Consider the following 21,133-nt stretch of genomic DNA (forward strand, 5'->3'; position numbering starts at 1 on the left):
TTAATTAATACATAGATACCTAACATGTTTGTCCAAAAGATCTTTTGATTATTCTATGCTTGTCAGCTAGTAGCATTAAACACTATTAGAAGTTACAGAGTTCAATTTCTTAAGAGATATTTTTAACCTATTTTATCATGTAATGAAAAAACTAAACATACATTTTTTGGAAATCACAAAATAAGCAGAAGTAAAATATTTTCGTAATCACTGTGGATTCAAAATATACAATATGTTCATTATTTACATTTATGGTATAAAATATTTCTAGTAAAACACAGACTAAGCAAAATATTTACTAAGTACTTATTGATTTTTGTTGGAAAATGTTAGAAATAATTGGATATCCTTTTAACTTTCACTTCTGGGAAATGTACTTAATATGCCAGTTATATTGCAAATTTTTGAATTTGATGTACATAGCAAGCATTTCTGGCAGCTTGTACATACTCAAAATATTTTGGAGGAACTTGTATGGAGTGATGAATAAATCTAACATTAAGTTAGATCACTAGAAGAACAAAAAAGAAACAACAAGATTCTTAGTTGAAACATTAGAAGAAGTGTTAGCTATGCTAAATGAATACTTATGAGAATAAGAATGATTAGGCAATCAAGGATTAGAGCTCTATATTACACTTCAAGAGGCAACACAAGAGTCGGCATTCTTGAGATGCAGTCATTATGGAGAAAACTGGAAATGCTGAACAGGGTACGGGATGAATGAGAAGTAGGAGACACAAATGCTTTCAAGATATTAAATGACACCGGTTGGTTTGTGTAAACTAATATCCACCTTTAAAGCATATTCCATTCAAGAACTGATGGAGACACTTTTAATGTGAATTAATAATATGCATCTTTAACTCATTTATAACATAGTGCGGTACTGTATTATAATTACGTAAGCAAATGGGATGTGATATAAATATTTTCTCATTAGTGTTGCCATTATATATGTTCTTTTTTATTTATAGGTAAAATTTCATCATGAGCCATGGAAATCACACATCCAGTAGTGACTTCATACTTGTGGGACTTTTCTCTTCTACTCAAGCAAGTCTAGCTTTCTTCTCATGTCTATTTATCACCTATGTTATGACCTTAGCTGAAAACGCACTCATGATCCTCCTTATTCGAGGAGACTCACGACTCCATACCCCAATGTACTTCCTGCTCAGCCACCTCTCCTTCATGGATATTTTGCACGTTTCCAACATTGTCCCCAAGATGATCACCAACTTTCTGTCTGGCAGCAGAACTATTTCGTTTGTGGGGTGTGGCTTCCAGCTGTTTCTTTCTCTTGGTCTACTAGGTGGTGAGTGCCTCCTCCTGGCTGCCATGTCCTATGATCGCTATGCAGCCATCTGCCACCCACTGCGTTACCCAGTGCTCATGAAGGATGCTGTCAGCAGGCTCATGGCTGCAGGGGCCTGGCTGGTTGGAACCCTCAACTCCATAGTTCACACAGTAAATATCATGCATTTATCCTTCTGTCATTCTAGGGCCATTGATCACTTTTTTTGTGAAATCCCTGCTTTGCTGACACTGTCCTGTGTAGACACATCAAACTATGAAAGAATAATATATATAAGTGGAATTATGTTTCTATTGACCCCTTTCTTCATCATCTCCTTATCTTACATACAAATTTTGCACACTGTGTTCCAAATGAAATCCTCACAGGCACAGAAAAAATCCCTTTCCACCTGTTCTTTCCACATGGTTGTAGTTACAATGTACTATGGGCCATCTATCTTCACATATATGAAGCCAAGGTCCTACCACACTGCAGGCAAGGATAAGTTCTTGGCCATATTTTACACCTTTGTCACACCCATGCTTAACCCCATCATTTATAGCTTTAGGAATAAAGATGTTCTGGCATCTGTTCAAAATATGCTCCAAAGAAACTTTCTTTACAAAAAATGAATAGAAACATGGATACATATTTTATTCTTCCCTTTGAATATGTTATATATTATATCTTAGGTCTAATGATTGTTTTCTATTATGATACTAATAATTATTATTCCTATTGGATGTGGAACTTCAACTTAAGGCATAGGCACTATCCCTGTGATCCTTTTGCTCAAAGTTAGTGATCTATGACTTTGATCCACCAGACTACTTCTGCTTTCCTGGATGTTATGTGAAGATAAGAGATTCACAGACTTTCCTGCCCAGGCTGCCCTATGAATTATAATCCTTAGATTTCAGTCTTTTGATTGCCTAGTATTACAGGCACGAGCCACCAGTACCCAGTTTTCTATTATTTTATATTTTTTGGTCATTATTGTATCTTGAACTCAATGTCTTAAGCACTGACTAGGCTGAATCTCTGAGAACTAAGCACCATCTCCACTCACAGCTATTTAAGAAATATATATGTATATATAGTCCTGGTGCTTGAATTCAGGATTTGTGTACTGTCCCTGAGCTTTTGTGCTGAAGCGTAACACTCTGACACCTGACTCACAGTTCCCATTGTAGCTTTTATTGTGGATAAGATAAGAGTCATAAATTTGGCTGTCCATAATGAGTTGAACCATAGTCCTCAGAAATCAGCTTCTACATAGTTGGGATTACAGATGTGAGCCACCTGAATCAGGCCACTGCTAACTTCTTGTGTATTAGATGGATTAGATTTTTTTAAACTTTTACTTCTCAAGGTGATGTACAGAGGGTTTACAGTCACATAGTAAGGTAATAAGTACATTTCTTGTCAAACTTGTTACCTCCTCCCTCATTTTTCTCCCACTTACCTCACCTTCCATTTTGTACAGACCATTTCCTACCCAGTGTCTACTGACACAGTGTCTGTTGTATTGGTTGCTCCTTTGTCCTTTGTCTCACCATTTTGTTGTTCCCATTCCCTTCCCTGATTCAGACAAATGTGTACACAATATCTAGGGTACCAAAATCAAACACAGTGACAAAAGGGGTAAACCATAGAGGGAAAAACACAAAAGAAGAAAGAAATCATGTACTCCATTAAAAATAACAACAACAAAGGAAAACCTCTAGTTTCCATGTCTTATAGTTCATTTTGCTTAGTGTCGTCTTGTATGGTCACAAGTACCTAGCTATTGAGCTGTTCTGCTCATCTGCTAAGATTATACTAGATGTATACTAATTACTACAAATAAGGGAATCTGTGGCAGTTGCATGAGTTTTATTTTTTTGTTTGCATTTTTTTGTTTTTCTGGTTGTTAGCGGTTTGAACTCTGGGCTTGGGTGCTGTCTCTCAGCTGTTCATCTCAAGGTGAGCACTCTAGCACTTGAGGTACAGCCCCACTTCTGGTTTCCTGGTGGTTTTTATTGGAGATAAAGACTCTCACAGACTTTCCTGACTGGATTGTGTTTGAACTGTGATCCTCAGGTCTTATCCTAATGAATAACTAGGATTATAGGTATGAGCCACCTGTGGTCAGTAGTTGAATTAATTTGAGTGTTTGTCTACTTAGATTGAGGTCAAGCTGTGATTCTCTGATCTCAATCTCTTGATTAGCTATTGTTTTTGTAATTTCCTGCTGCCCTGTAACATTTCTCTTGAAGCCAGTTTTGTTTTTTATTTAGAAAAAAAATAAAACTATTTGTTTCTTGTAATTTAAAAAAAATTATTTCGTCTTATATTATGCTTCTGAGACATGAGGATTTCATTGAGAAACATGGAAACTATACTTATTTTTTATTACTTGATACCTTTTGTAATCTACAGATACTTATATTGAAAATAACAAGTTAACCAATGTTTCTAAGTAATCTAACAGTTATTGTATATCTAGTTAAGAATTATTCTTTATGACTTAATTATATCATTTATATGAAAAATATTAATTCATGTACTGTTTGTATTTTATAAAACTTGGAAGAGTGTTTATATAACATAATTCAAAAAATTAGGTGGGGGAAATGGGGAGAAGGAAAAGGATTGGGATTGGGGGGGAGGGGGGAGGCTAGGAAGGGATGTGAAGGTTAAACAAAGGAGGAGGCTGCAATGCTTCATAAGAAATGTACGCATTATCCTGGCCATGTAATTGTAACTCCTCTGTACAGTATGTTCACAAATAAAATAAAATTAAATTAAAAAAGACATTACAAAAAAGAAAACAAAAACAATAAAGAAAAATCCTCTTATTTCCAAAAAAAATTAAATCCCCCAACAACTAATCCTCAAAGAAACAACTGCCTAATAAATATATGGGCTAAAGACTTAATGAGAAACTTCTCTGAAGAGGAAAGAAGGATGGCCAATAGACACATGAAGAAATGCTCAACCTCTCTAGCCATAAAAGAAATGAAAATCAAAACAACATTGAGATACCACCTCACTCCAATTAGAATGGCTATAATCAAGAACTCTTATAACAACAGATGCTGGAGGGGATGTGGACAGAAGGAAACCTTACTGCATTGTTGGTGGGAGTATAAACTTGTTCAACCACATTGGAAAGTAGTATGGAGGTTCCTCAAAATACTCCACATAGAAGGTCCCCTATAACCCAGCAAACCCACTTTTGGGCGTTTATCCAAATGATCACAAACAAGATCATCCTAGAGCTACAAGCACAACTATGTTTATTGCAGCATTCTTTACCATAGCTAAGATCTGGAACCAACCCAGATGCCTCTCAGTAGATTAATGGATCAAGAAAATGTGGTATACATACACAATGGAATTCTATGCTCTATCAGAAAGAATGACATTGCCTCATTTGTTATCAAATGGAAAGACTTGGAACAAATTATATTAAGTGAAGTAAGCCTGGCCCAAAGAAACATAGGCCCCATAGTTTCCCTTATTTGCAATAAATAGTATATATCTGAGACCAGCAGAAAAGGTCACATAAGTTGATGTTAGGTGAAATGAACCCCAAGATAAATATTCAAATGTTTTTACATTTATGTGATTGTTTCTAACATATTCATAACATGAATTCTTTGTTGCTATGTATGTCCCTCCCTCACAGTATAACCCCTGCTCTCACAGTATTTGATGTTGGTACAATTTGTGGAGGGGAGGGGCAAAAAAGTTGTTTAAATAGGGATTCAGGTGGACCCATTGCAACAATGCGATGTACAAGTCATTATGTCGAAAAAGGAACTTTATTACTCTGGCCTGGAGGTTATGGGCAGTGGGGGGAAGGGGGAGGGGAAGTTGGGTGGGAGATGGGAAGGGATGGGAAAGGGAAACAAAGGAGGCAACAAAGCTTGACAAGAAATGTACTCTTTACCTTGCCTATGTGATTGTAACCCCTCTATACGGTATTCTCACTCACAATTTAAAAAAAACAACTCATAATTCACTACCATCTCTTTTTCAAAATCCCCAACAAATCTCACCTGCAATTTCCATTTCTTTGCCTTCATGCTGCCCTCCATGTATACTTTATCAAGTCATATATAAACTCTCCTTCCCATATACATTCACAGATTCAGTCTGGGGTATATATTCTGGGCTTGAGCACTGTCCCTCAGCTCTTGGGCTCAAGGCTAGTGCTCTATTTCTTGAGCCACAGAGCCACTTCTGGCTTTTTCTGCTTATGTAGTGCTGAGGAATCAAACCCAGGGCCTCATGCATGCAAAGCAAGTGCTCTACCACTGAGCCACCTTCCCAGCCCCAGACATCTTTATTGGTCTTGCTTGCCATGCTACCTTCTGCGGAGTCTGCATGAGAGATCACGTTAGACAAAGAGCTTCAAGGAAGCATGCCTGCAGGAAGGGGGTGTTTGTTCAAGGCTTCCTATACACTTGGCTGCACCTTTATAGCCTCTACCTTTATTCTTACTATATTCTTTTTGGCTGTACATTTGTTGTCTTTATTTTCGTTTTGGCTATTTTTGTATTGATCCGTGAACAGAACATGTTGTATCTTTCCAGTCCAATAGAGACAGCTTCTCTAAGTCATAAAGACTAAGACCAAAGATTAAATGTGGGCAATGCCCCAATCAATCTATCATCTGATGTGACATTGCCTCCAGAAACTCCTACAACTTCACAAGCGGTTTTGCAGCTCACGCATAGTAAATATAGAGACTTAAAATTTTCAGATATGTCCAACAGACAAAATCAAGGAATTAAACTAAGTTAGAAAGAGTTATCCCAGTAGTTCAGAGAGTTCTAAAAAAGAAGGGACCTCTGATTATAAAAGAAAAAGAAAGATTCTCCCAACAGTTATGATTAAGTTTAGTCCAACTTACGTTATAGGGAATACATGGTGGTTTCACAGAAAATATAAAGTTAGTAACATATTTCCTGAACCAACCAAAAACCATTTCCTTATACAGGACCTTATAAAGATAAAAATAGTTGGATAAAAATAAAAATAATATGAGTATAATATAAGTACAGCCATGTCTTAGATTTGTTAATTATTAAACGTAAAAAGGCTGAATAGATGACACATTCTATTAAACAATATGCTAGACTTGTTTCGCACCACTTAGCTTAAACAGTTGTTGGGATAGTCATCAATTTTCATGTAAATCATAAATGCATTACCTTTAAAAATTGATTATGTGCTTAAATAAACAAAGAATCTATGTCACAATCACACACTGTATAAAAATGTTAATTCTCCTCAATAAAGATACACTGAGATGCAATGCTTTTGAGTCTTGAATCTTAAATATATACTTGAATCTTAAATATATACTATATAGTTTGCTTGTAACAAGCAGAATTAACATGCTCAATTGTTCATAGGGTTAAGTTTCAAATATATACAATATGATTTGTTTTGAACAAACAGAAATAACATGTTCAATTCTAGGGCTGGCTTTTGCTGAATTTCTTATGTAGCTCATAATCCATAGGAAATGTGTTGGCAATTTTAGCTTTCTATCTGAATCCCTGGGGTTTGGTCTCAGTGAAATCATTACAGCCACACCACAAGAACCTATGTCATCATACTCTGTGCTGAACAGAGAGATAAAGAGAAGAAAGTTCATTGTTTCAGTACCTCAACTCTTGTGTTACAATTGATCAGGAGTTAGCCCGTTTGCCATACTCTCACATTCCACTGGCTACAAAGGTGCTGAGCATGATAATATTTTAGGTATGTTTCTGAGTGCATACAAATTCTGTTTGTTTGAGAAACATATGCAGAATAGACAGTTTAAACCTACCATAAACACATTAGATTGTAATTTATGGGCATCTGTTTTGTAGGCAGAATATGACAAAGATGTCTGGCATATGGGGTATTTTATGGGATGGCAATTATCACTGTTTTAGGAGAACTAATTAAGAAAGTTTTAAAAAAAATATGCTGAAGATTATCTCACTGTGAGACCCTGCATTTATAAAATGGAAAGGCAGCAATGGTTGAACAAACTATGGCTACTCATGCAATGATTTATGGACTGTGGAAATGCTCTGTAAACCAGGAGGGGTGAAAATAATTTGTTAGGACACTGAAGGCTAGTATGATATGAATGTGTGAACAGAATAGTTGTCAGATCTCATACAACATGCATTGCTTTGCCCCCTCATAAATAACTGTATGTGCCTGTTGTTGGTGAAGATAAAGAGTTCTCATTATCTGTATGAGAGCCTTTCTCACAGATTATAATGGGAGAATTTTATCCATCAGTGAGTAGAAAATATAATTATAATACCTTTGTTTTTTTGTACATTTTACTATATATATATAGTTATATTATACCATATTATGTATAAATCTTTCCCTCTTTCTGGCTTATAATGGTCTAAGGACTTATTTTTAATGTACAGAGATAAGAAATGCTGTTTTGTAGTTAAATATGAATATTAATAAAGAGAAACAGAACAATAATAATGATCATTGTCTCTGAGTACTATGTGCCATAATTTAGTCTCTATGTGTATGTTGTTTGTATGAGTACTGTGTTTTTTTAGTGTCTTTTAATCTTCCAAGAAACATTGTAAAATAATGGATTGAAAAAAATGTAAAACAAAGTTTGTTCTTTTCAAACTATTAGGAGAATCACTGTCAGTGTTGCTATTTTGTTAATTACTTGAGCAATAGATCCTATATACAAAGATAGGAAATTTTTTGTATCTATTGTATCCATTTTCTATATATATCCAAAACATATAAAGTAATGAAAAGTAAAAACTTTTCTCAGGAACTGCTTGTGATGTTTTATTTTTTTTATTTTATTTTATTTTTTTTTTGTCGGTCGTGGGGCTTGAACTCTGGGCCTGGGCGCTGTCCCTCAGCTCTTCAGCTCAAGGCGAGCGCTCTACCACTTGAGCTACAGCGCCACTTCCGGTTTTCTGGTGGTTTATTGGAGATAGGAGTCTCACGGTCTCTCCTGCCCGGGCTGGCTTTGAACCGCGATCCTCAGATCTCAGCCTCCTGAGTAGCTAGGATTACAGGCGTGAGCCACCAGCGCCCGGCTGCTTGTGATGTTTTATGAGCAAAACTTTCGACTTTAAATGTAAGATTAAAGATGTTTCAAATAAAAACTTAGATTAAGTCAATTTTTCTTTATTTGCATTGGAAAGCTTTAGAAATAATGCATGTCATTCCCTTTAGGTTTATTTCAAGAATTGTCAAGTTCCTCAGCTCACTCTGTGAATTCAGGTGGGTAACAAACTGCTAAACTAGTGATAGTGGAGGCCTTTGTCTATACAAGTGAGCAACATTAACTTAGATTCTTCTGTTAGAAATAACACCAAAGAATATTTTTATTAATCTGCTAGAAAATTAAGCATCAGCAATTCAAAAGTAACTTGAGCTAGGGTGCCCAAGAAATACAAAGGTTCAGTCAGAAATTAAGGCCACATAGAGTATGCAGGTATCGGCTTCCTCAGAAGATGACAGTTGAGAGAAGACTGGCTTGGCAAAGAGTATGAAATGACTTAAAATAATGAGACAATGAGTGAGGGATATGGCCACTTGATTTGAAGAAATAATTTTCCAGATTTTTAAAGAATATTCATTCCATGAAGTAGCAGAGAAATCTTAGATGTTGTTTGTATGTTATACATTGTTTTCACTCCATTTTACTATGTTGGTATGTACATGAGCCCAAGCTTAATGACCTTTCCTCTCTTACATTAAGTAATTAATGATGTATTTGCTTATCTATTTAGTTGAAGATAACAAAGGAGGTTTATGATGGGACATACAAATTACACCTTCAACTTTGGTAGTGACTTTATACTTGCGGGACTTTTCTCATCTTCCCAAGCAAGTCTAGCCTTCTTCTCATGTGTATTTATCATCTTTATAATGAGTGTGACAGAAAATGCACTCATGATCCTCCTTATCCAAGGAGACTCACGACTCCATACCCCAATGTACTTCCTGCTCAGCCATCTCTCCTTCATGGATATCTTGCACATTTCCAACATTGTCCCCAAGATGATCACCGACTTTCTGTCTGGCAGCAAAACTATTTCCTTTGTGGGTTGTGGCTTTCAGTTGTTTCTGTCTCTCATCCTGCTGGGCAGTGAGTGCCTTCTCTTGGCTGCCATGTCCTATGATCGCTATGCAGCCATCTGCCACCCTCTGCGCTACCCAGTGCTCATGAAGGATGCTGTCAGCAGGCTCATGGCTGCAGGGTCCTGGCTGGTTGGAACCCTCAATGCCATAGTTCACACAGTTATTGTGATGCACCTTCCATTCTGTAACTCCAATGTTATTGATCACTATTTCTGTGAATTCCCAGCCTTGCTGAAATTGTCCTGTGTTGACACATCTCGCTATGAAAGGGGAGTTGATGTTAGTGCCATTATTTTCCTGCTGATTCCTTTCTCCATGATCTCTGTGTCTTACGTACAAATTCTACACACTGTGTTCCAAATGAAATCCTCAAAGGCGCAGAAAAAGTCCCTTTCTACCTGTTCTTTCCACATGGTTGTTGTCATAATGTACTATGGACCATTTATTTTCACATATATGACACCTAGGCCATACCACACTCCAGGTCTGGATAAATTCCTGGCCCTATTCTATACCATCCTCACACCCACACTGAACCCCATCATTTACAGCTTTAGGAATAAAGATGTTCTGGCTGCTGCCAAAAGTATGTTCCAAAGTAACTTTCTGAACAAAAATTGAATAGAGGAAAATGCACATATTTTGTGCTTCCTCTTTTTCTATATGAACTACCCACAGACCACTCATTGACTCTCTTAAGGAATCTTATATCTTTTTTTTTTTTTTGCAAAGAAGGATTTGAAAACAATCACAACTTTTTCTGTAAGTTAGTTTTGTTAGTACATACTTCCAAAAATCCTTCTTTCCTGTTAGCTTTTAAAAATCAACCACTGCAGAAAGTTAAAGATCACCAATGACTTATACCTCCTCCTTCCAAAATTGGGAGAAGGCATACAATTTATTTATTTCAATTATATCTAAAGCATGGATTCTTGCAATACTCCAATATTTTGGAAATGAGACAGAATATAATTTTATCAAAAATCCACAAATGTCAGTTCAAATCTACATTTTCGTCAGATTTACATACCTGTTTAATTCAGTGAGCAATTTAGAGACATATGTAAAAATGCAATAAAACCATGTAAGTCATATTACGTTGCAATATATTCTAGGTAAGAATGCTCTGAAAATTATGTGTTATTTCATATGTACAGACAGGTTAGGTTCATTTTACAAACTTTTAAGATTATTACCAAACATTTTCTGATGGAGAAAAATTTTACTTAAATAGCTTATTAATGAAAACATATAAACTATTTTACTGTACAAAATGTTTAAGTTACATTGTCTTTCATTGAATGAATGTCACACAGTAATTTGAAACAGAATATTGTTACACCATTCTGTTTTGTAATAAGCCATTAATTTGCATTTCAGTATTGAATATTAAAAGCAATCATAAATAGTTAAAAAGTTTTTGTGAATTTTGATATACTTTTATTGACATATAAAATGATGCAAAATATGCCAAAATCTCTGGAAATATGTTCATTGAACTTTCAGTCAATTATTAATTTTCCAAAGCATACACTTTTATGTTGATGACAAAGATATAAAGGGGAATTATTGTATAGAAGATTATTATTAATAAAATTATGGTATAGAATTGTCTTCCTGTTCTTTTCTCCTTCCTTGAAATGCTTGAATACTCCAACTTGATGCAAATTCATACCATTCATGCTTTACAAGCCAGGTCCCTCTATTCTACTCAGTGTAATTATATAGACTGGGATCTTTCAAAGCTTTCTCTCCATCCATGGTAACTCCTGAACAACTTAATCAAACCTACTTTGGTCTTAACTTCAGTTATATGAAGGAACAAAACACAACAACATGAAAACACAAAGAAGTTCAAATTCACTTAGAAATATAAAGAATATATCTGTTTATCATTCCAATCATGTCCTATTTTGATATCTGTTTTATCACTTACTAAACTTAGTGAGTATGGAGGTTTTTAATGAAATTTCAAGCTGGTGTTTTCTACATTACAGGATAGAATCAAGCTTTTTTTTTTTAGATTCCTTTTTTTAAACTTTTTTTAAATTGTGAAAATACCATACAGAGGGGTTACAATTACATGGGCAAGATAATGAATACATTTCTTATCAAGCATTGTTGCCTCCTTCTTTGTTTCCCCTTCCTATCCCTTGCCATCCCCCGACTTCCTGCCAAAGTTGTAAAGTTTGTATTTCAACATAACGATTTGTACACCTCATTGTTGCAATGGGTCCACCTGTATCCCTATTTAAACGGTTTGTTTTTGCCCTTCCCCTCCACAAATTATACAGACATCAAATACAGTGAAAGCAGGGGTTATACCATGGGGGAGGGACATACAAAGCACCAAGTAAATCATCTTATAAACATATTAGAAACAATCGCATGAAAGAAAAAAAAAACATTTGAATGCTTATCTTGGGGTTCATTTCACTTAACATCAACTTATCTGACCTTTTCTGAGACATATACTAGTTATTGAAAATAAGGGAAACTGCCGGGGCCTGCTGGTATGGAAAGGGAATCCTGCTGATGTAGGGGGCAAGGATGAGAAAAAGAAGACACAAGACAAAGGAAGGGGTTCTGGAGGTTTGCAGCTCAAGACTGCAGCACCGTTTATTTTTAACTTTTCCTAATATATACGGTTAGAAGTCAAGAGGTAACACTATAGTCCAGAAAAACAAGGAAAATTTCAGTCAAAACAGAGTACAGTAAAAACAAGATAAGGACAACTGGTTGAAAGTAAAATACCCTGCAGGCATAGCAAAGCAATCCGGGGCACCTGGTGTTTTTCAAGTAAGCCAGTTCCTTGTACCTGCCTTCAAGCGAGCACAGGGGTCATGTTTCTTTGGGCCTGGCTTACTTCACTTACTATAATTTTTTCCAAGCCTATCCATTTCCTAACAAATGGGACAATGTCATTCTTTCTGATGGAGGCATAGAATTCAATTGTGGGTGTGTGTGTGTGTGTATATATATATATATCACATTTTTTTGATCCATTCATCTACGGAAGGAATCTGGGTTGGTTCCATATCTTAGCTATGGTAAATAATGCTGCAATAAACATAGTTGTGCTGGTAGCTTTAGTATGGTTTTGTTTGTGATCATTTGGGAAAATGTCCAAAAGTGGGATTGCTGGGTTATAGGGAGCTCTATGTGGAGTCTTTTGAGGAACCTCCATACTACTTTCCAAAGTGGTTGAACAAGTTTACGCTCCCACCAACAATGAAGTAAGGTTCCCTTCTGTCCGCATCCCCTCCAGCATCTGTTGTTGTAAGAGTTCTTGATTATAGCCATTCTAACCAGGGTTAGGTGGTATCTCAATATTGTTTTGATTTTCATTTCTTTTATGGCTAGAGAGGTTGAACATTTCTTTATGTGTCTATTGGCCATACTTCTTTTCTCTTCCCCACTTATTTATTGGGCAGTTGTTTCTTTGAGGATTTGTTGTTGGGGGATTTAATTTTTTGAGTTCCAGGTATATTTAGATATAAGTTTCTTGTCCATTGTATGGCTAGTGAAGATCTTCTCCCAATCCATTGGCTTTCCATTGATCTTGCTAGTTATGTCCTTTGCCATGCAGAAGCTCTGCAACTTCATGCAATCCCATTTGTCCAACCTTTCTTTGATTTGTTGTGTTTCTGGGTCTCTATTAAGAAAATTTCAGCCTGTGCCAAGGAGACCTAGGGTTTCTCCTATTCCATCCTGTAATGTTTTCAGAGTGTCTGCTTTGACTCTGAGGTCTTTGATCCATTTGGAGTTGATTCTGGTGCAGGGTGATATATAAGTATAAGCTTTAGTTTTCTACAAGTAGTTAACCAATTTTTCCAGAACCATTTACTGAAGAGGCAGTCTTTCTTCCATTTTTTTTTTTTAGCTCCCTTATTGAAGATTAGATGGCTATAGGTCTGTAGGTTCATTTCTGGGTTTTCAATTCTTTTCCATTGGTCCTGAGGTCTGTTCTTGTGCCAGTACCAACCTGTTTTGATTACTATGGCTTTGTAGTAGAGTTTGAAATTTGGTATTGATATTCCTCCAGCACTGGTTTTTCTCTTAAGGATTGTTATTGTTATTCGGGATCTTTTATTGTTCCATATGAATTTTTGGGTTGCCTCTTCAATTTCCTTGAAGAATGAGGTTGGAATATTGGTAGGTATTGCATTGAATTTGTAGATAGCCTTGGAAGTATTGCCATTTTCACAATGTTGATCCTTCGAATCCAGGAGTATGGGAGGTTTTGCCACTTTCTAAGTTCTGTTTTGATTTGGTTAATTCCTAGGTATTTTATTTTTTGTGAGGCTATTAAGAATCAAGCTTACTAAAACATTTTGAGTCACCCACCACAGAGGCTTATAAAAAGTTAAAAGTATTTCCCATTGTATATAAGTTGCATTAGATACAAATAAAACATCATTGGGAATGGTGATATTATCAGAAGGAGCTTGTGGAGTCAGAATCTTTTCTATTGAAGTGGTTGCTTGCCAAAAAGGACCACCACTTTAATACCAACATCTTACAGGAAGCTATTTCAATTAAGTCACATTTTGTTAAAAGAGTTGGTTTTTTAGAGGCTGGAGAATTAGATCTACTAGAAGAGAATCAGCTGAGTAAGACTTGTTTTTCTTACATATTCCTGCTTGGCCAGGTAACTTGGCTTTAATTAGTCATACTTGAATTGAGGACTTCTGATAAAATGTAATCAACCATTCCTGTTAAGCAACTTGCTTAAATTAAAAATGTGAACTCATGGAGCTTATGTTTCTTTGGGTCTGATTTTTTCCAAGTCTTTTGATATTCTTATGAATAAGGTAATGTCATTCTTTCTGATGGACACATAAAATTCTATTGTGTATATATGCCACATTTTCTATTTTAAATTTAAATTTTATTGCCAACATGATGTAATAGGGGTTACATTAATTTTAGTAAGATAGTGAGCTCATTTTTTTCTTGATCCATTCATATACTGAGGGGTCTCTGGATTGATTCCATATCTTAGTGATGGTAGATAATGCTGTAATTAACATAGTTGTACTTGGAGCTTTAGTGTGGCCAGCTTGTGGACATTTAAGGATGAACCAATGTAACAAAACATCACTGGGAATGGTGATATTTCCAGAAGGAGCCTGTGGGGTCAGAATCTTTTCTGTTGAAGAGGTTGCTTGCCAAAAAGGACCACTATTTTAATACTCAGACCCTATTTAATATTTTAATATTCATTTAATATTCATTTAAATATTCAGACCCTATGTGAAAAATGAACTTTGCAACTTGGGATGGAGGGGAACTGGAGGGGAGGGAAAATGGAGAAAATGAGGGAAGGGTAACACTAAAAAGATGTTTTCATTACCTTACTCGTGTAACTGTAACACCTCTGTACATTACCTTTGCAATATATTTTTAAAAAAGAATATGAAGCTATCAATTGCAAAAAGAGTGGTACACTAGTAGAAATATAAATACTGCCCACCTACCGATCTTAATCACTTGACTTTCTTTAAGCAGATGTAACTTCTACAGGATTATACTTTGCCTTACCAAGTTTGTCAGCTCCTCTCAAGTATGTCAAGAATAAAAGTTCACTGAGTTAGGAAGAAGTGGGTTATATTCTTTGCTTGTAGAAGGGATCCAAGACTATTCTGTCTTAAATCAAAAGGGAGAATTAGAATTCAGAAGAAAATGGGAATAAACAGGATCCCTCAGCTTTCTCTCTCTACCTTGCCAAATTAAACTTTGTTTTCAGGATTCTATCTGCAGAAATTTCACTGCAAAAGTATTTCTCAAAAGGGGGAAGAAAAAATATTTTAAGGGATCAAGGGAGGAAAGAGGGGAAAGTGGGGGCCAAGAGTGCCAATGAAAAGGTTGGTTAAGGGAAATTGGCCATGTCAATTCCTTCAGTAAGTCCTTTACCAGATCTTTATCAGGGCTGAAAAAGGGAATTCCAGCATTGTAAGAGGCCCTCTAGATTGCCAGACTATGGAAACCACAGGAAAATTCACAAAGGTGGGAAGTGGAAGAAAGAAAAAGGAGTGGACCTGGAGAGAAAGGAGTGTTTAGGGAGTCAAGAACAAAGGGTTTGGATATCCATGTGGGGCAGTATTTTCAGCCACTCCTCTAGCACAAAGAGACTCAGGGACAGGGCCCAGGCTCTAAGTTCAAGTCCCAGGACCAGCAAAAAAAAAATGAGACTGATATGGAAAGACTAGTGTTTGTGAGGAATGGATTAATTAGTTTAAATAAATCTGCATACTAAACCAAAGAATTGCTGGTTTGGCAGAGGGGCTAGAGGCTCAAGAAGTCCAGTTCCCACTGAGATTCACCTCAGACCCTTTGGGCATGGGGTATATGATCTATAATGTAGACAGCCTTGGGAACTCAGCATACAAGATCGTATCACGCTGTTCCTGATAATTAAGGGTCAAAAGAAACTTCTACCACTGTCTAAATCTGCCCAGCTCTTTTGTCCTAAGGCCAAAAGTGTCCCTTGCTTCTGTAGGTGTGTGTGTGGGAATGGTTGGCATTCTCGGACTCTTTGTCTGGATACAGTGAAGCCTGATCCTTTTGAGGAATAATCTGTCATCACTATCCATAAACAAGGGGGATATCTGGTGGTATTGATGATGACCCCCTACTAGGACCAGACTGGCCAACTAGACTATAAGCTATCCCTTTCTCTCTAGCATCTTGTCGATCTGACCAGTCTCCAGTGCCTTATCGATACCTCATTATTAAGAAATCATTTTGACAAGCATATTTATGTTATTGGAGACTCTGTATATTTTTAATGAGTATAGTATCAATTTTGAAATCATTCAATTCTTCTGAGTCACTGGATTAATGTCATCTCTCTACCAGGGATTTAGAAAAATTGGCCACTCTGACAGTTTTGATAGAACAGTACTAAAGTGGAATAGCATTATGCTGTCTATATTTAGAAACACTTTTTTAGTTGCTTTGAAAATAATGACCATAATTTTGTGGGTTTTTTATTTTTTTTTCCTTTTGAATAGGAGTTTCTGCTTGAGAAATGGAATGAAACAGCCCTCACCAAACTTCTTACTTATGAACAGACTTTTCTTCTCAAATAGTTAGACATAAGCATCATCATTTTTATAGCAATTACTATTTTATAAAAAAATCTTTTCTAGTTAAGCCACATTTTTCCTTTAAGAATTAGTGTTCTAGACAGGAGCCAGTATCTCATGCCTATAATCTTAGCAACTCAGGAGGCTTAGATCTGAGGATCGTGGTTCAAAGCCAGCCAAGGCAGGTAAGTTCACGAGACTCTTATCTTCAATGAACCATTGGAAAACCAGAAGTGGCGCTATAGCTCAAGTGGTAAATTGCTCTCCTTGAGCTGAAGAGCTGAGAGACAGGACCCAGGCCCACAGTTCAAGCCCCATGACTAACAAAAAAAGAAAAACAGAATTACTTTTCTAGAGACTGGTGAAGTTGTTCTCATTAAAGATCATCAGCTGGGTATTTTTCTGACAATTTCCAATTTTCGCTAGATGGCTCAATCTTAATTATGCTTTAATTGAAAAATTCTGTGACAACTTCTTGACACTGTTAAGAATCCTGCTGGAGCCAACTAAGTTAAGTATGTGAACCCTCCAATTAGAAAAATGGGCAATACTACATTGGTGATATAAACTGGGATTTTGCCCATTCAACACTTTCTTACCTGACTTTCTGCCAGAAACAAGACCTTCAATATGATTACACTTGGCCTTAGCAAGTTTGTCAGCTCCTCTTAAGTGTGTCAAGGATAAAAGTTCACTGAGTTAGGAAGAAATGTTTTTTGCTGTTCACTTGTGGAAGGAACCTGTGACTCTATTCTGTCTTAAGATATCTAAAGTGAGAAAAAGAATTCAGAAGGAAACGATTGGGATCCCCTCAGTTGTCTTTCTTTACATTATGGGCCTGAAAATCTGTTTATAGTATCTTATCTGCATAAATTTAGGAGCAAAAGTGTTTCTTAACAAGAGGACAGAGAAATCTTTCAAAGGAAGGAGGGAGGAATAAGGGGAAGGATGGGGCCAAGGGTGGAAAGAGAAGGGTGGAGTGTGGGGGAATTATTTTTGGGAGAGTGGATTTAACACCTTCCTTACCTCCTTTATGTTCAGGGATGAGAAGGGAATTAAAGCAATGTAAAGGAAGATCGTCTGGATCTCTGAACCATGGGAGCCCAAAGGAAAATTCTCAAAAGTGGGGGAAATAGAGGGGAAAAACAAAGGATGAAGCTGGAGACCAGAAACGGAAGTAATTAGGGTAGGGAAAAAAGATGGATGGGTATAGACGTGGTAAAGTACCACAAGCCACTCTTCTAACAGATACTTTCTATCATGTCATACAAGGGAGATAAAGCAATAAATGTTATAAAATCTTCCCTTGTCTAACTTTGCTTCTGAAGAAAGCCAACCCCAAGCCCTATACCTTCTTTGGAAAATTCCTTTAGGAAAATAGGTATTGGATTAGTAACACTTTTCTTTTGCTACTCTACTTCTCATCAGAACCACTCCCAAGTGTTATAACTGTTTGGCCCATTTCTTTAAGGAGAAAGAGGTTTGATTTGTAAATTCACTCTGAGCAGCTCAGAGGAAAGGAATATAAAGAAGCAACTAAGACCCCCCAATAAGAGTCACATAAGGTTGTAAGAATGGCCAAATTTCTGGTTCATAAATATATATGTGGTTTGAACTATTAGATGTATTTTAATTGAAAAATTCTGTTACAACTTAATTTCTTGTTAACTGTTAAAGGAGCTTACTAAAGAAAATTGTATTAAGAATGTGAATCAACCAATTGGAACAAGGTACATAAACTGTGGTTTTGCCCACAAAGCACATTCTTGATTTTGTTTTCCTGCCAGTAGTAAGACCAGCAGGAGTTTACTTTGCCCTTAGAAACTTTTGTCAGCTCCTCTTAAATATATCAAGGATAAAACTTCATTAAGTTAATAAGAAATGGATTACACTCTTTGCTTGTGGAAGGAACCCGTGTCTCTTTTGTGTCTCAAGATATCTAAAGGAAAAAATAGAATTCAGAAGAAAATGGCAACAATTGGGATGCCCTCAGTTGTCTCTCTAGCTTATGGACCTGAGATCTGTCTGTAGGATCTAGTCTAGAGAAATATATGAGCCAAAGCCTCAAAATGGGAAGAAAATTCAAAGAATGAAGACAGGGGAGGAGGGGAGGTGTGGGCCAGAGGTGGGAGAAGTGTGGGGAGGGGAAGATTAGTGGGAAAATGTCAACATCTGCAGTTCTTCCTTTCCCAGATCCTTCTTTCTCAGGGATAAGAAGGGAATCCAAATAATATGAGATCCCCTGAACCCCCAAACCATGGGAACCAAAGGATAATTCTCAAGAGAAGGGGGAGATAGAAGAAAGCAAACCAAGGGTTAAGTGGGAGGGGAAGGAAAGGAGAAGACAGAATAGGTGTTAAGAAAAGAAGAGGCATTGTGCTTGGGTTTGGGACAGTACCATCAGTCATTCCTCTACCAGATATCTCCTACTCAGGACTTAAAATGGAATAAAACTTCTATTTCTATCACAAGCATCTACTGATCTGACTTTCTCCATATAAAGGGATTTTTAAAAAATATTCTAAATATGATGTATAGAGAGTTGCAGTTACTTCCAGTAAAGAGTACATTTCTTTTTTTTTTTTTTTTTTTTTTTTTTGTCGGTCGTGGGGTCTGAACTCTGGGCCTGGGTGCTGTCCCACAGCTCTTCAGCTCAAAGCTAGCGCTCTACCACTTGAGCCACAGCGCCACTTCCAGTTTTTTTCTTATGTGGTGCTGAGGAATTGAACCCAGGGCCTCAAGCATGCAAGGCAAGTGCTCTACCACTGAGCCACCTTCCCAGCCCCGAGTACATTACTGTTTTGCACAGTGTTACCCCTTTCTTCATTTTCTCCCACTCCTTGTCCTCAGACTCCCCTCTCCCAAGTTGTAAAGTTCATTTCCAACATAGTGTCTAGTGAGTATCCCTGTTGCCTTGGTTCACCCTTTGTCACATTATTTCTGTGATTCTCTTTCTCTTATCCAAATCAGATAAACTTATATGAAAGACAAAAGGTACAGAAATAAAAAATAGTAACAACAGGAAAAATAAATCAAAGGGGGAAAAAAGAAATAACTGGAAACATTGGATGGGGAAAATGTTCTACAACTGGATTGTGTTGAAGGTTGGACAGGTATGTTGGTTTATTAAAACCTATTTATACCAAAATGGGCGATCTTTATGATCTGTAATTATGTTACAATAAAACTTGTTAAAATAAATGAAAAATGTTGGGAGAATCCATTCAGTGTCTGAAGCTATGGTTTAAATAAGTATTTTCTGAAGACTATAATTCAGGATGCTCTCAAGGAAGCCCTCTATAATGATGAACTATCACTTATCAGCTGAACAACATAAAAACTGTAGGATGTCCAGCTCAACTCAGGGGAAATGTGCCCTTTAGGGGAGTTTTGTCCTGGGAACCTCGTATTGTTTAGTTAAAGACTAATGGAGGAATGCCATATTCTTATATGTGTATAATAAATTCATACTGACTTCCTAAATAGAGAAATTAAAGCAATAAAAGAAAGTTCACCTTTCCTTTCCCAAATCTGCTTCTTATGACAACCAATTCCAAGTCCTATACCCATTTAGGCAAGGTGGGAAGAGATGTTGGAATTGTAAATTAATTGTCTTCACCAATTCAGAGGCGAGGAATCTAAAGAAACTAATATCCCCAATTGAAGAATCACATAGGGTTATCCACCTGCTTGGCCAATTTTTTCATTCATAAGTATATATGTGGGTTGAACATAAGTTAATCTTCACCACTCAGTTCTATAGGGAAAATGTTTACAAAGGTAGCTGGGACAGTTTGAGGACATGAAGATCTTTCAGGTTCCTAGGTAACCAGTAGTTATCCAACTAGAGCCCCAGTGGGATAAGGCTATCTGGGTCATATTAGAGAGCTCAAAGATTCAATTACAAAGGGAACAAAAAGATGTTCCACTATACCCCCAACTATCTAAAGCCGTTGAGGCCTTACAAGGAAAAGCATGAGCCCAACCAAAAAAAAATGTATCTAGGGTCCTCTAAAGAGGGTATGTTAAAATTCTACTTTGTAACTAACAGTTGTCCTAATATAGGAAGCAAGTTAAAAACTAGAAAGTTGGAAGAATAGAAACCTAGAGCAAGTATTATGGGAAGTTTAAATGGTTTCTGTAAAAAATCAATGATAAACAAATGATGTTGATTAGACTATCCAATATTAAGAATGAAACATTATTCAAAAATGTTATTATCCTCAACTTCAAGGTATGGACTAATTCTCAACTTGCTTTTAAAATGCGAGGAATTGGGCCTCAAGCTCAGGAACCAATTACTTGGGTTGATGTAGGAATAAAAATTTGAGACTGGATATGGAGAGACCAAATGCTTGGGGGGAATGGATTAAGAGAAAATTCCCATCAAAGAAATGTGATGTGTTAGTGAGTCCAGAGTCTCAAGTGGTCCCATTCCTGTTGGAATTAATCTCAGACCCCAGGGGCATGGAGTGCAAGATTTATCAGTGAGAGAGTCTGGGAATCCACCTTGCAAGACCCTTTCATTGCTCTTCCTGACAGTTCAGGGTCAAAACAAGCAACTTCCATGCCTAACATTGTATAGCTTTCTTCTCCAGAGGCTGAT

General features: G+C 36.6%; 2 protein-coding genes across 2 annotated transcripts; both read left to right on the top strand.

Moving 5' to 3' along the window:
* Positions 1-990: 990 nt before the first annotated feature.
* Positions 991-1,932, top strand: LOC138835615 (olfactory receptor 2AJ1-like). The gene has a single exon (XM_070034084.1). The coding sequence runs from the start codon at positions 991-993 to the stop codon at positions 1,930-1,932; it is 942 nt and encodes a 313-aa protein (XP_069890185.1).
* A 7,174-nt stretch (positions 1,933-9,106) lies between these two features.
* On the top strand, positions 9,107-10,057 carry LOC138835617 (olfactory receptor 2AJ1-like). Its single transcript, XM_070034085.1, has one exon. It carries the CDS (start codon positions 9,107-9,109, stop codon positions 10,055-10,057), a length of 951 nt encoding a protein of 316 aa, XP_069890186.1.
* Positions 10,058-21,133: the final 11,076 nt, after the last annotated feature.

The sequence above is a fragment of the Dipodomys merriami genome, unplaced genomic scaffold, assembly GCF_024711535.1.
Source record: "Dipodomys merriami isolate MVZ:Mamm:240054 unplaced genomic scaffold, mDipMer1.0.p SCAF_24, whole genome shotgun sequence".
NCBI lineage: Eukaryota > Metazoa > Chordata > Mammalia > Rodentia > Heteromyidae > Dipodomys > Dipodomys merriami.

Excerpts from the sequence above, each read along its gene's own strand:
- LOC138835617 (XM_070034085.1), top strand. The coding sequence starts at position 9,107 with ATGATGGGACATACAAATTACACCTTCAACTTTGGTAGTGACTTTATA.
- LOC138835615 (XM_070034084.1), top strand. The coding sequence starts at position 991 with ATGAGCCATGGAAATCACACATCCAGTAGTGACTTCATACTTGTGGGA.